The 16038-nt window shown below is 36.6% G+C and overlaps 1 protein-coding gene across 1 annotated transcript in view; it reads left to right on the top strand.

Annotated features, from left to right (window-relative positions):
* The window catches only part of LOC110454008, a gene marked incomplete at its 3' end in the record, with an annotated part of 185417 nt that overhangs the window by 30673 nt on the left and 138706 nt on the right, over nt 1–16038 (top strand). The window contains exons 5-7 of the mRNA XM_021503294.1: nt 1813–1864; nt 5946–6030; nt 8322–8544. Of these exons, the coding sequence (XP_021358969.1) occupies nt 1813–1864; nt 5946–6030; nt 8322–8544 (360 nt within the window). The remainder of the gene's footprint in view (nt 1–1812; nt 1865–5945; nt 6031–8321; nt 8545–16038) is intronic.

The raw sequence follows: 16038 nt of genomic DNA, 5'->3' as shown, positions 1-16038 counted from the left end.
AATTAGGAACCATCACATTGAAAAAAGATCACACCATGAATATTGCTAAAAGCATTCAAATGTCGAACATATTAGCTTTTGTTGCATTTCTGAGACAGAATATTAAGTTCATCAATATCAATATCGATACTAGCATTGTAGAAATGCATTGAAAACTGATTTGTGTATTAAAGTTTCATAAATGAGAAGTTTTTCTTTCACATATTAGAATTTATGAATGTTCAAAATTGGCCTGCGGGGCTGACTGGGAGCTGTTTTAAAGTCCAAATCGAACAATATTTCAATTCATGCATGTAAGATTTTAACAATATTTTCAGCAAAATACTGAAAAGTGCTCTAAATCACTTTCTATGCAAGTTACTCTTAGCAATAATGCCATCTCTGTTAAGATATCTCCAAATAATGAATGAAGTCAGGTTGATGAATACCTCACCTCGTGCAAATTTGACTAAACCGTTAAAAATGGCTAAGTCCATGATTTTAGACAACAGAAATGTGAATATTTTTTGTGTGTTTTATCTGATTGCTAAATCTTTTGGCAGGAATTATCACCATAAAATGGTACTCTTGATTAAGGGGAAGTAAGGTTAAATTTGTATCTTATTATTTTAACAGATCATTTTTTTCTTTCACACAATAGAACAGAATGGGGTTATAACTAATTTTCAATAAAATGATGAATTTGTATGAATGTTTAACTTCAAATTTATCTCACAAAAACATTCGTTTTATTATTGCTTTGCTTGCAAAATCATTTGTAAATCGGACAAAACTGGTGCACAAAATATAGATTTTCGTTGTTCAGAATCATGGACTTAGCCATTTTTTCAGTGTTGAGGCAAAATTGCATGAGATGAAGTTTTCACCATCAGAGCTTGGACACATTTGTACACTTATCTTACCAAAACAAACATTTCCAATAAGTTCTGCACACATACAAATGGATATAAAATGCTTGTAAGAATTTGCTTGTCCTTTTTCAAATTACATGTTACAGAAATAGGTAAATTGTTTATTTTGGACATAAGTTAACACCAAATCGGCACATTTGGTCAAATTAGATGGTTGATATTTTTTTTGTATGTGAATGTACCATTTTTCGTGCATTAATATTAGATAAAATGTGATGTTTTAAGAAGCTAGATATAGACTCATAAGGTCACTGAGATTAAGTAATTAGTATTTTCTGCATTTAAATAGAAAACAAAAGCCAATATTGTCAAGCTCAAAATGCTTTTAAGCCATTTTCATTGTTCAATAATTTTTCAATGCAATACCTCTGCTGTAACATTTTGGTAAATCTGTACTATGATTCAGTTGGTCTTGCTATACGGTTAATCTTATATATCCAGTATTGTAAAAGAGGTAGATATTACACTTCAAAAGTGGTCAGATATGTGATTTTCCTTATTTTCTTGATCCTATAGAAGGTCAAAAAATGATTTTACCAAAGTTTGATTCCAGGAGACTTTTTTTCTGTTATAAAACTGATAACTACCATTCCAAAAAATAAAAAATAAATTCTGTTGCAATTAGTTTGAGGTTTGGGCTGATTTAGCGTAGGGTGACTAGACTAGATCCTTAAAAGACCAGCTCACGGCATATCCTCGGGTAAGACATTTAGAAATTTTGCCCCTTTGATTGGGGATTTGTCTATCTTAACCCCAATTTGGGGAAAGATTATATTAATGCTTTATCCCATATGTCACCAAATGTTCCTATACTATAACCTTTATCTTAATACCTTCCACTTTATCTCTGTCCGTGTTTCAGAATTCATAGGATTTCATAATGTACTGATTTATGTTGCAGAGTTAAAGAAACCCCATGTATCCTCCGTGGGTGTCACACCTGCTAGACAAAGGTAAGAAAAACCCTCCTTGTTCTGTTCAAGTGTTACAATATAAGTATTGATCTAGTTCCTGTCTTTGTGTTAAAAGGGCCGTCTCCGAGGTATAGACTGTCTCCGAGGTATAGACTGTCTCCGAGGTATAGACTGTCTCCTAGCTATAGACTGTCTCCGAGGTATAGACTATCTCCGAGGTATAGACTGTCTCGGAGGTATAGACTGCCTCCGAGGGATAGACTATCTCCGAGGAATAGACTGTCTCCGAGGTCTAGACTATCTCCAAGGTAAAGACTGTGTCCGAGGTATAGACTGTCCCCGAGGTATAGACCGTCTCCGAGGTATAGACTGTCTCCGAGGGATAGACTGTCTCCGAGGTATAGACTGTCTTTGTCTTTCTAAATCAAAGTTAATTAAAACACTGGAACATTCTCTGTGTACAATACACTGGATTCTATGTTAGTTCAGACAAAGACATTGTGTAATGCCTCTATAATCCAGAACTCTCTGTAACCAGCTGTATTATACAGTCCATGGGAGATATCAAAGCAGCTGTATTATACAGTCAGTGGGAGTTATCAAAGCAGCTGTATTATACAGTCCGTGGGAGTTATCAAAGCAGCTGTATTATACAGTCCGTGGGAGTTATCAAAGCAGCTGTATTATACAGTCCGTGGGAGTTATCAAAGCAGCTGTATTATACAGTCCGTGGGAGTTATCAAAGCAGCTGTATTATACAGTCCGTGGGAGTTATCAAAGCAGCTGTATTATACAGTCCGTGGGAGTTATCAAAGCAGCTGTATTATACAGTCCGTGGGAGTTATCAAAGCAGCTGTATTATACAGTCCGTGGGAGTTATCAAAGCAGCTGTATTATACAGTCCGTGGGAGTTATCAAAGCAGCTGTATTATACAGTCCGTGGGAGTTATCAAAGCAGCTGTATTATACAGTCCGTGGGAGTTATATCAAAGCAGCTGTATTATACAGTCCTTGTTGTACACAGATGTTTTCTGTCCCTGTTGTACACAGATCTTTCTGTCCCTGTTGTACACAGATGTTTTCTGTCCCTGTTGTACACAGATGTTTTCTGTCCCTGTTGTACACAGATGTTTTCTGTCCCTGTTGTACACAGATGTTTTCTGTCCCTGTTGTACACAGATGTTTTCTGTCCCTGTTGTACACAGATGTTTTCTGTCCCTGTTGTACACAGATGTTTTCTGTCCCTGTTGTACACAGATGTTTTCTGTCCCTGTTGTACACAGATGTTTTCTGTCCCTGTTGTACACAGATGTTTTCTGTCCATGTTGTACACAGATGTTTTCTGTCCCTGTTGTACACAGATGTTTTCTGTCCCTGTTGTACACAGATGTTTTCTGTCCCTGTTGTACACAGATGTTTTCTGTCCCTGTTGTACACAGATGTTTTCTGTCCCTGTTGTACACAGATGTTTTCTGTCCCTGTTGTACACAGATGTTTTCTGTCCCTGTTGTACACAGATCTTTCTGTCCCTGTTGTACACACAGATGTTTTCTGTCCCTGTTGTACACAGATCTCTCTGTCCCTGTTGTACACAGATCTTTCTGTCCCTGTTGTACACAGATGTTTTCTGTCCCGGTTATACACAGATCTTTCTGTCCATGTTGTACACAGATGTTTTCTGCCCCTTTTGTACACACAGATGTTTTCTGTCCCTGTTGTACACAGATCTCTCTGTCCCTGTTGTACACAGATCTTTCTGTCCCTGTTGTACACAGATGTTTTCTGTCCCGGTTATACACAGATGTTTTCTGTCCCTGTTGTACACAGATGTTTTCTGCCCCTTTTGTACACAGATGTTTTCTGTCCCTGTTGTACACAGATCTTTCTGTCCATGTTGTATACAGATGTTTTCTGTCCATGTTGTACACAGATCTTTCTGTCCATGTTGTACACAGATCTTTCTGTCCCTGTTGTACACAGATGTTTTCTGTCCCGGTTATTCACAGATGTTTTCTGTCCCTGTTGTATACAGATGTTTTCTGTCCATGTTGTACACGGATCTTTCTGTCCCTGTTGTACACAGAAGTTTCCTGTCCCTGTTGTACACAGATGTTTTCTGTCCCTGTTGTACACAGATCTTTCTGTCCATGTTGTACACAGATATTTTCTGTCCCTGTTGTATACAGATGTTTTTTGTCCATGTTGTACTCATGTATTATACTGTATAGCCCTTTGAATTTGCGGGGTCAATATTTCGCGGTTTCGTATTCAGTGCATATTCTCGAGGGTTAAATTTCGCTGCGCACCCGAATCCCATGTTTCCTTCAACGTATTTTAATTGTCATCATTTAAGGGTTAAACCTCGATATACAGGTAAACTGTTTGAAAACACTGATCCTGAGCGTTGTCATCCGCCAGTGACTTCACTCGAAAGAGAATCAAATGTGTATGTACCTTTGTATGAGTAAACTGTAATCAATTAATCACCTACTGTGTACACATAAACATGTTGTGGTCACTTATATGTAAGTGTTGTTTTTACATGGCCTGCCCAGTTCGCTGGTGATATTAAAGCTTGTACAATGGCGTTGGGTTATAAGTAATTTGTAGATTAAAGTAAACATGTTGTGATAAGCTTGTCTGTAAAAGTGCATGATTAACATTTTCGATAATTTCGCTGGTGTTTAGAATTTGCGGATATTAGTCAAACCGCGAATATAGCGATATTAAAATCCCCGCGAAATATAAGCACTATACAGTATATAGATGTAGCATAGATGTTTTCTTCCATGTTGTACACAGATGTTTACTGTCCCTTTTGTACACATGTATTTTTTGGTCACCTGAGCTTTGCTCTAGTGACAGAGCTATTCTGATCGCTTTCCGTCCGTCATCGTCTGTCGTCCGTCGTGCGTAAACTTTTTACATTTTCAACTTCTTCTCAAGAACCAGTGAATGGAAGTTTTTCAATCTTGGTCCGAATCATTCTTAATAGATGAGGCTACAAAATTGTAAAATTGGGATTCCTACCCAAATCCTAGGGGCCAGGGCGGGACCCCAAAGGGAAAATTAACCAATATTTCAAAACTCTTCTTCTCTAGACTCAGAGGTACTACAGTCAATTTCAGTGCATGGATAGAAAGATCACCAGGAGCTTTATTGAAATTGTCAATTTCCAGGACCCCCCCCCCGAGACATCCGTTCCCCCTTGGGAAGGGGGTAAAGTTTACTATAGTTTATATAGGGAAATGACACTTTTGGGTATATTGAGCTCACCTGGCCCAAAGGGCCAAGTGAGTTTATGCCGTGGTGTGGCGTCCGTCGTTCGTCCGTCGTCCTTCGTCAATATTTTACTTTAAACAACTTCTTCTCCATAACCAAAAGGCCCAGGGTACTGATATTGGGCCTATAGCATGCTGGGATGAAGGGCTACTTTCAAGGTCACAGGGGTCGGATATGTTAAAATCTTCAAACGACTTCTTCTCAATAACCAAAAGGCCCATAGTACTGAAATTGGGCCTGTAGCATGCTAGGATGAAGGACTACCAAGTTTGTTCAAATGAATGTCCTTGACCCATTTTCAACCTAATGTCCTTGTTCGACATTCAAGGTCACAGGCGTCATGTTTAAATCTTTTAATAGGTTTTTATGAATCAAACACTGATATTCTGCCTGTAGCTGTATTTTAGTCCACTTTTAAGATTACAAATGTGAGATTAATACCAGGTGAGCGGTGCAGGCCCATTGGGCCTCTTGTTTGTCCATTTTCACCAGAAAATTATTCAAACTTGGTCAGAATCATCTTTGGTAGATGAGGGTATTACATTGTAAAAATTGGGATTCCTGCCCCATCCCCAGGGGCTAGGGCACGGCCCCAAAGGGAAAATTTACCAATATTTTAAAATTCTTATCCTTTGATGACATGACAAGTATTGTATTTCACTTAGTTTACATGCTGATTTCCACATCATATCTCGACAAATAAATTGAGCTACCAGTACCTATGATATTAGGGCCTCTTGTATATAGATGTAGCACAAATGTTTTCTGTCCCTGTTTTACACATGTATGTAATTTTATATGAATGTATGTCTTGACATCATATGATGTGTATTTACAGTGTGGATGTGCCAGATCTTAAAGTGATTCTACAAGGTCAAGCTGCCTCTGTTGATAAAGACTCCATGCTTGACCAGATGGCAATGGTCAGTGTAATCAAACATTCTTTTTTTTTTTTTTTTTTTTTTTTTTTTTTTTTTTTTTTTCTTTTTCTTTTTTTCTTTTCTTTCAAAATGTTTTATTTCAATAACTTGCATATTTTTATATACATCTTATAACCAGTATACATTGTTTTACATATCACTACATCATTCTTCATCTTATAACAAGCATACATTGTTTTACATATCACTGCATCATTCTTCATCTTCATCTTAATCAAACATTCTTTACCATTAACATGTTTTCTTCCCATAGTTATAGCTCAGGGGGCTAACATTGATGATCTCTGACTCAAAATAGAATAAGGGCTGATGAATGGATAATTAAAAAAACATCTGTTGGAATTTCTACTGAATATATTATATGGGTGGGCCTATAACCATGTACAATATAGTATATGGGTGGGCTTATTACCATGTACAATATAGTATATGGGTAGGCTTATTACCACGTACAATTATTATATGGGTGGTGTTATTACCATGTACAATATATTATATGGGTGGTGTTATTACCATGTACAATATACTATATGGGTGGGCTTATTACCACATACAATATACTATATGGGTGGGCTTATTGCCATGTACAATATACTATGTGGGTGGGGTTATTACCATGTACAATATATTATATGAGCAGGCTTATTACCACTTACAATATATTATATGAGCAGGCTTATTACCCTGTACAATATATTATATGGGTGGGGTTATTGCCACGTACAATATATTATATGAGCAGGCTTATTATCATGTACAATATATTATATGGGTGGAGTTATTACCACGTACAATATACTATATGGGTGGGGTTATTACCATGTACAATATAATATATGGGCGGGCTTATTGCCATGTACAATATATTATATGGGTGGGCTTATTACCACGTACAATATATTATATGGGTGGGCTTATTACCATGTACAATATATTATATGGGAAGGGTTATTATCATGTACAATATATTATATGGGTGGGCTTATTGCCATGTACAATATATTATTAGGTGGGCTTATTACCACGTACAATATATTATATGGGTGGGCTTATTACCATGTACAATATATTATATGGGTAGGGTTATTATCATGTACAATATATTATATGGGTGGGCTTATTGCCATGTACAATATATTATTAGGTGGGCTTATTACCACGTACAATATATTATATGGGTGGGCTTATTACCATGTACAATATATTATATGGGTGGGGTTATTACCTTGTACAATATATCATATGAGTAGGCTTATTACCATGTACAATATATTATATGGGTGGGCTTATTACCATGGACAATATATTATATGGGTGGGCTTATTACCACGTACAATATATTATATGGGTGGGCTTTTTACCATGTACAATATATTATATGGGTGGGCTTATTGCCACGTACAATATATTATATGGGTGGGCTTATTGCCATGTACAATATATTATATGGGTGGGGTTATTACCATATACAATATATTATATGGGTTGGGTTATTACCATGTACAATATCTTATATGAGCAGGCTTATTACCACATACAATATATTATATGGGTGCGCTTATTACCATGTGCAATATATTATATCGGTGGGCTTATTACCATGTACAATATATTATATGAGCAGGCTTATTACCACGAACAATATATTATATGGGTAGGGTTATTACCATGTACAATATATTATATGAGCAGGCTTATTACCACGTACAATTATTATATGAGCAGGCTTATTACCACGTACAATATATTATATGAGCAGGCTTATTACCATGTACAATTATTATATGGGTGGGGTTATTACCGCGTACAATATATTTTATGAGCAGGCTTATTACCACATACAATTATTATATGAGCAGGCTTATTACCACGTACAATATATTATATGAGTAGGCTTATTACCACATATTTAGAATGATGTCAGCTATTACACATTTGTTTAATTTGATGTGTAGTATAGTTTTGCAAAAATAATTATCTGTATATTATTTTGATTATTGAAAATCCCTCGGAGAAGATTTACGTCTTTCCCACAATGTTATTTCCATATTTATTTTTTCTTTAAAAGTGTTGATTTATTTTGAATGACATATAGTGCAGCTGCAACTTCAGTAATCATGACCTGGATAGAAAAGATAACTTTCAGCAGTTTAGAATATTTTGGTGTTAAAGTTATTTTCTTTATTGGCTGTTTAAGTAGAGATATTGGTTTGATATTTTAACCCACAGAATTTGTCAACAAACAATTGAAAATAATGTAAATTGACATTTAGGCAAATAAAGTACGTGCAGGCTCACCTGTATCCCCTGAACCAGAACCAGAAGAAACCACAAGGGAAGAACCTTTGATTCTATCAGACCGTGACTGGTACAAGAAACCTGCCATTATAAGTTCTGAGGGAACAACCAGAGGGGTTCAGTTCAAAGAGAGACAAAAACCTGTGCCACACTTGTCATCACTGAAGAAACCCCTCAAGAAACGACTGCAAACCCCTGGTATGTCACAAAGTTTTCTGCACTGATTTTTATCAATGTTTTTTTCTGTATGTTTGATCAGGAAATTTTCTGTTAAATCATTGAAAAAATAAGTCATACTAGTCTTATAACAAAACGGGAATTTAGAAGAAGTACTCTAAAGAGCTGTTGACTGTATTTATGTATTTTTTTGGTACTTTTATTTTAGCTTTTTGCATTAAACTTATACACTAACTGTAAATGATTTTCTATTAACTTAGAAAACAGATGTTTTCCAAAGTACATTTGCTCTAGGAAGTTTAAATGCACTATTATAAATATCAGTGATAGCTTTTTCAAAAATGCAGTCTCCAGGAAGCGATTAGTTTGATTTGGTTTTACATAGGAATATGAGACAAAATTGTGAAAAAATAAGGACAAGAGCCTAAATATTATATCTATAAAGGAGTTATCATTCTAAATATTTCATAAATATATACAAAAACACTTGAATTAGTTGAAGTCCTTGGGACCAATACAAATATTCTACTTATCCAATGGTTTGACTCTACCGAGTTGTATAGTGTAGGAGCACTTGAATGACCAGAGATGTATTCCGTTTACTGTTAGAGTATCGTTAGAATTAATACTACCAAGTTGTATAGTGAAGGAACACTGGAATGACTGGTGATGTATTCTGTTAACTGTTAGAGTATCGTCAGAATGAATACTGTTAGATACTGATAATAGTTTTAAACATCAACAAATAACATGCAGGTAGATATATTATTGTTCTTGTTGACAGTGCAACTGTGACATCATTAACAATGCACATTAGTACACACTCGTACATTGAGTCAGTAACGTCAATAAGAAATGTAGTTACTGTACTCATATTTATCGCTAAATACATAAACAGTCCTATTAAACAGCATCTGTTAGAATATATCAGAACTGGAACAAGTTTTCGAGATTTTCACACTATAAACTCTACCTGGATTATCAGCAAATGGGTTCACTTCACAAGCATACTGTTAAAATAATAATATACAACATTTATATAGCGCCCTATATAATTTGTAAAATTACTCGCTTTACAACATATGGATAAAAGAATTAGTAATAATTGTGAAACAAAAAAAAAGGCTTATAATCACTTTTATACATTAAGCAAGCAGATAATCATTGCAATGTGCACGTAAATGAATAAATAAAGGGTGGTATTTACATGACGTCTTTGCAAAGAGCCTAAAATGCAGACGTGAAGAGGTGAGTTTTGATGTCCATCTTGAATTTGGCCAGGGTATTTGACTTTCTAATAGCAGATGGTAAGCTATTCAACAACGTGGCCGAAACCCTCCCAAAGCACCGGTTTCCGTTGGTCACATTACCAGATTTTGGGACACACAACAATGATTCTGACTCCGACCTAAGTAATCGTAACGGCTGATTCAGGGTAACAAGCTCCTGTAGGTACTGGGGAGCTGTTCCATTCAGTGCCTTGTATGCTAAAACTTTGGGGAAAAGACAATTAGTTCCGTCTTTTTCTGATTAAGCTTTAGCATGTTGGTGTTCATCCAGGTACTGATACCTGTCAGACAAGCTTCCAGATTTTCTGAAATTGTATCCCAACTGTTGTGTGGTTTGATGACCATGTAAATTTGTGTGTCATCAGATGATAGTGAAGACTATGGCGATGACAAATCTCTCTGATCGGTTTGGAGTACAGGCAATATTTTCATGGTCCTAACACTGACCCTAGAGGAACTCCGAAATCTAGTACTTTGTCATGTGAGGTGGTTGATCCGATGGCAACACACTGTCTTCGTTCACTCAGATAAGACTGTATCCAGCATAGTGCGGTATCAGTCACTCCATAAGAGTTCTCCAGACGTTTATAAAGCATGCCATGGTCGATGACGTAAAATGCAGGTGACAGAAGTCCAGCATGACAAGCAACGCTCTGCACTTGTTATCCAATACAGAAGCTATGTCATTATGTACACGTAGGAGGGCCGTCTCAGTAGAGTGTCCCATGCGGTAGGCCGATTGCAGGTTGTCATGAAGACTGTTTGCATGGAGATGAACCTCTAAACGCCGGGACACAACCTTCTCCAAGATCATAGTCAGAAAAGATTTGATACTAGGCGGTAGTTCTTCAACTGCTCCTTGTCCATTCCAGGCTTCTTCAACAATGGTCAAGCATGTGCATTCTTGAAACACCATGAAACCTTTGACTCAACCAATGATTTGTTCATGATTGAGGTAATCAAAGGAAGCAGTGCTTCAAGGCATTGCTTTACTAGGTCTGTATAGGCAGTGGATCAAGCTCACAGGACTTTGATAGCGAGGTCATGATGATATTGCGCAAATCGTCATGGGTTGTTGGTGAGAGCTTTACCAATGGTTCCCCATCAAATTTAATGTCAGCAGTCATGACAGAGATAATCATCATTTTTAGCAGTAGAGTTCACTTCGGTTCAGAATTACAGCTTGGTAGGATAATTTCACCTTTCTGGCCATTAGGTTTTTGGTGAGTCTAAAAAGCTGTCTATGATCCTTACCCCATTCTTTGATTCTTTCCGAATAATAAGCCTTCTTTAACTGAATGAGAAGTGAACCAACAAGTCGACATTGTTCCCTATAAATCTGTTGGTGAACGGTTAATTTAGTCCTTCGCCACTGTCTCTCTGCTTTTCTATGGTTCTATTTTTCCACGCGGAGATTTTCATTATACCACGGGGCATTTGGTCTCACAGTTATCACCTTAGTCTGCAGAGTTGCGTGTTTCTCTTTAAGGGCTTCTATACCAGATGTGTATGCTTCAACAAGATCATCAACCTCGCCTTCAGTAGATGTAAGGGTGAAAGAAGACTGAATGTCATTGTTGAAATCTGGTATTGAAATTTCCCGGAATTTCCAGAAGCTCACCTCTTTCCTTGCACGATCTGGCTTACTACAATTCAGTGTTGTGTGGACAACAAGATGATCACCAGATTGGTCCCCTTTACATCACTTAGACATGGATCAATCGCTGAAATTGCTCAATGAATGACTGAGTTATCTTCCCTTGTTGTTACCACAACCAGTGTGTGGCCATGGGTGTGTGTAGCTTCTGTCACATGCTGAATCAGACCCCTGGAATCTAGTAGACCAGAGAACTGGCGAGCATCAACATTAGATAGATCGTCTAAGTGGAAATTTAGGTCACCCGTGATAATAATCTCTTGTGGTACAACAAACTAGGTGGTCTAAAAAGGTAGACCACTCATAAAAAACACTGTATTTTGGAAAGCATTCTGTTTAGATGGAGGAGGCCTTTAAATGATACACAATCTTAATTGTTTATCATCAGCAATGACAGAACAAGTCATGTACTCAAAGTGTGTCTTTGCATCATCATGGCTGGAAAAGATATGTCGCACACTTAGGCCTTTCTTAAACAGAACAGCCACCCCACCACCACGTTTGCTGAGTCAAGCATCGTGGAAGAATCCATAGCCTGTTGGACTATGACTTATTCTTCACCGAGCGACAGTTTAAGGACACTAAATTCAAAGGAATAACTGACTTACAGCGACCAGCTATTGTTGGCTTGATGACATAAATTCTCGTACGCTACTGATGATGTCGGAATCCGTGTGGAAGTATGCACATTAGTGTTGATGCCTGATGCTTCTGTAAGTGCAGTGTGGCCCTGCAAGAAAGTGTGCAAGGCAGACAGACCATTTGTAGTGACCAAATGGATGAGATTATCAGTGTTCAGGCCTGCGTGGGTACAACCACTGGTTCCGTTTTATTTAACACCAATAACACTTGGTATTCGCCCAACAACACTCTTTCACGCCCTTATCCCACATCTTGTGCGCAATTTTTTTTCCAAATTTGATTCCTGAAAATCCTCCAAAAGATGTGTAGTAATATCATGACTCACTGGTCTTAGTGCCAGGAGAACAGATCTACTATACTTAAACCTATATGAATGTGATATCAACCTCCGCTGATGGAAGAAAAAATCACAGTATGGAAATTCACGGCGCTGCAGGGGGTTCCCGCATTAGTCGCCTCTTCTGTTGCATGTACCGAGATGATATATATTAGAAATGATCCAACAACTTCTAGTATTTACACAAGCAAAATAACAACAAACAAAAACAGTAGTGCAACAGTACAAAATGTCTAGAACAGATCTACTGAGTTGCAGATTCTGATTACTGTCTCAGCAAAACGCAAAGAGAGACTAAGTTGTTCGTTCAAATTAATGCTTGCAATTAACAGTTAATCCTTTTGTTGATTTCATACAGTTTATTTGTTACATTCACTGCTAGCTGCTACTCATATTATTTCTTAATTACTTTTCTTCCCTTTTTGTTACATTACGTTAACCATGCCATCGGTGTATGTTGTAAAAAGAGATCACCCATCTGACCTTTGTAACAAGACGAGACTCGTTTGCCTTTTCTGTATTATGTTGCTTCTGCTTTTTGCCGAGACAGTAAGGCATTTTGATATTTATACCAACGTCTTCTAACATATCAGTAACATCACGAAAACCACGGTCAACAATCAATACAGCTTTGCCACGGAGAGTTATGGTTTGAACACGCAACAAGTCACAATGAGTGTAATTTACTTCAGTGGAAACGGTATCTTCGGGCTGGGATGTACATGTAGGAATATCTTTTAACTCATAAAAGGGTTTCCTACATACATTGAAAACAGGGTAACTAGAGTTTAATTAGCTCATAGGACACTTTTCCTTTCAGATAGGTCAAAAGTTGTTCATCATATATTTTTGGAATGTTGGCAATGTGTCTCTTTTTTCAACATACACTGATGGCATGTTTAATGTGATGTAACAAAAATGGAAGAAAAGTAATAAAGAAATAATATGAGTAGCAGCTAGCAGTGAACGAACAAATAAACTGCATGAAATCAACAAAAGGATTAAATGTTAATTGCAAGCATTAACTTGAACTAAACTATCTGACTTTTGATCAGTGTAGCATGTTAAACGCCACTCTTACTACTATAAACACTCTACTGAGCCTGTTTAATCTACATACATTCATATAGACTAGTATTGTCAGGAAATATTTGGTGTTAGGCAAGGAGATGCGCTTTGGTCCTTGTACTCTAAATCACAGGAAAATGTGTTTTTAAGTAGAAAGGCATTGTGGGATAAGTATGAAACATTCAGGAATTAAATATCATCATATAACTAATATCTATGCCAAGTTACATGCTTATCCCCAAATGCCTTTTATGTACAATCAGCGGATAAACATTGGAAATAGGCACAACATTTAATAAAACAATGAAATTGGTTAACTTTAACAACCAAAGCAGAAACTTTCCTTGAGGCTAGGAGACTTTAAATGACCAGCAAATCAAACTTCATATATTAAGTCAATCATTTTACAGTAGTTGTGGTGTCAAATGCCATTTTTCGATTTGTAAGTTAACTTTGATAAGTAAAAAAACAAATCAGGACCTGGAACTCACTTCAGCCACAGGTGTTGAGTAAATATTATATGATATATATAATATACAATACTAACAATTGATATATTATACTTATAGCATATAAAGGGTGTCATGTACTTTTTAATTCAGTTAAGATTGAGAGATATTTGAAATAGCCAAGTTTGATATGTGTCCAGCAGCCATAACTCAATATAAAACAAAAGGAAAGTATGAAGTCAATATGCAATTTATGTAAGTCTACTTAAATGAGTGAAGTTGTAAATTTCAAGTCAAAATATTAATTAGTAAGGAAATTATTGATTTTTTTTTTAACTTTTCAATTGAAAATGACCGAAAAGACCCTTCTGACTTAATCCTTTGTTTTATATTAACAATCTTTCGTTTTATATAAACAATCTTTAAGTGACGATTGAATTTCTGTCATTTTTATTCTGTTACATATGCTTGTCTAATTTATACATGTTTTCAAAAACTATTTATTTTGGTTTTTAAGCTCATTTTGAAAACAGCAAACTATATTTGTGATTTACCCTACCCCTTTTGGTACCCCCAGAAACCCCCTTTCATTCAAAGTTTTACCGTAGTTTTTCTGCATGTCATACAATAGGACATCTTTGAACAAAATAAGGAGGTGAAAAACCGAATATACCGGGGCCCAAAAAAAGGGCCTTATATATACACTCATCTTATACTAATATAAAGAGGGGAAACATTCGGACTGAGGGAAACATTCAGACTGAGGGAAGACTGAGGGAAACATTCGGACTGAGGGAAACATTTGAGACATCCGCTGTATATGATTTATGCATGTTTGACAGCAACAAGTTTGACTGTCTTTTACTTCGCGAACTTCAATTCAATCTCATTGCTGAGGGCAAAAGAGGCAAATAACAATTAATCTGGAGCAAATGTTCCTGGCAAGCAGCACTTAAAGTTACTGTAAACCTGTTTTGTTTTTTGTTCCAAAATCTCCTGTAATAATGATAAAGCAGGAAATTATAATACAGTGGCATGTGACTGACTTTTATCTACTTCAATACTGAAATTGGTTTCATGGAATAAATTCTAGCACCAAGGCTACGTCCAATATTTAGCTCACCTGCCACTTTAAACAACTTCTTCTGAAGAACGGACAGGCCTAGAGTCATGATATTTGGCTGAAAGCTTTGTTGGTAGGAGCCCTACAAAGTTTGAGAACGAAAATTACCTTGACCTACTTAAAAGGTCACAGGGGTCAAATATGTCAAAAACTTCAAACGACTTCTTCTGAAGAACTAAAAGGTATAGAATCTTCATATTTGGCTGATGGCTTCCTGGGATGGAGCTTAACAAAGTTTGAGAATGAAAATGACTTTGACGTACTTTCAAGGTCACAGGGGTCAAATGTGTCAAACACTTCAAACGACTTCTTCTGAAGAACTGAAAGATATAGAATCTTTATATTTGGCTGGTGGCTTCCTGGGATAGAGCCCAACAAAGTTTGGGAATGAACATAAGATTGACCTACTTTCAAGGTCACAGGGGTCAAATATCTCAAAAACTTCAAATGACTTCTTCTGAAGAACTAAAAGGTATAGAATTTTCATATTTGGCCGGTGGCTTCCTGGGATGGAGCTTAACAAAGTTTAAGAATGAAAATGACTTTGACCTACTTTCAAGGTCACAGGGGTCAAATATCTTAAAAACTTCAAACGACTTCTTCTGAAGAACTAAAAGGTATAGAATCTTTATATTTGGCTGGTGGCTTCCTGGGATAGAGCCCAACAAAGTTTGGGAATGAACATTAGTTTGACCTACTTTCAAGGTCACAGGGGTCAAATATCTTAAAAACTTCAAACGACTTCTTCTGAAGAACTAAAAGGTATAGAATTTTCATATTTGGCCGGTGGCTTCCTGGGATGGAGCTTAACAAAGTTTGAGAATGAAAATGACTTTGACGTACTTTCAAGGTCACAGGGGTCAAATGTGTCAAACACTTCAAACGACTTCTTCTGAAGAACTGAAAGGTATAGAATCTTTATATTTGGCTGGTGGCTTCCTGGGATAGAG

The sequence above is a fragment of the Mizuhopecten yessoensis genome, unplaced genomic scaffold, assembly GCF_002113885.1.
Source record: "Mizuhopecten yessoensis strain PY_sf001 unplaced genomic scaffold, ASM211388v2 scaffold7629, whole genome shotgun sequence".
In the NCBI taxonomy this organism is placed as follows: Eukaryota; Metazoa; Mollusca; class Bivalvia; order Pectinida; family Pectinidae; genus Mizuhopecten; species Mizuhopecten yessoensis.
The sequence above is the reverse complement of the archived record's forward strand: the minus strand, read 5'-3'. Positions and strand labels throughout refer to the sequence as shown.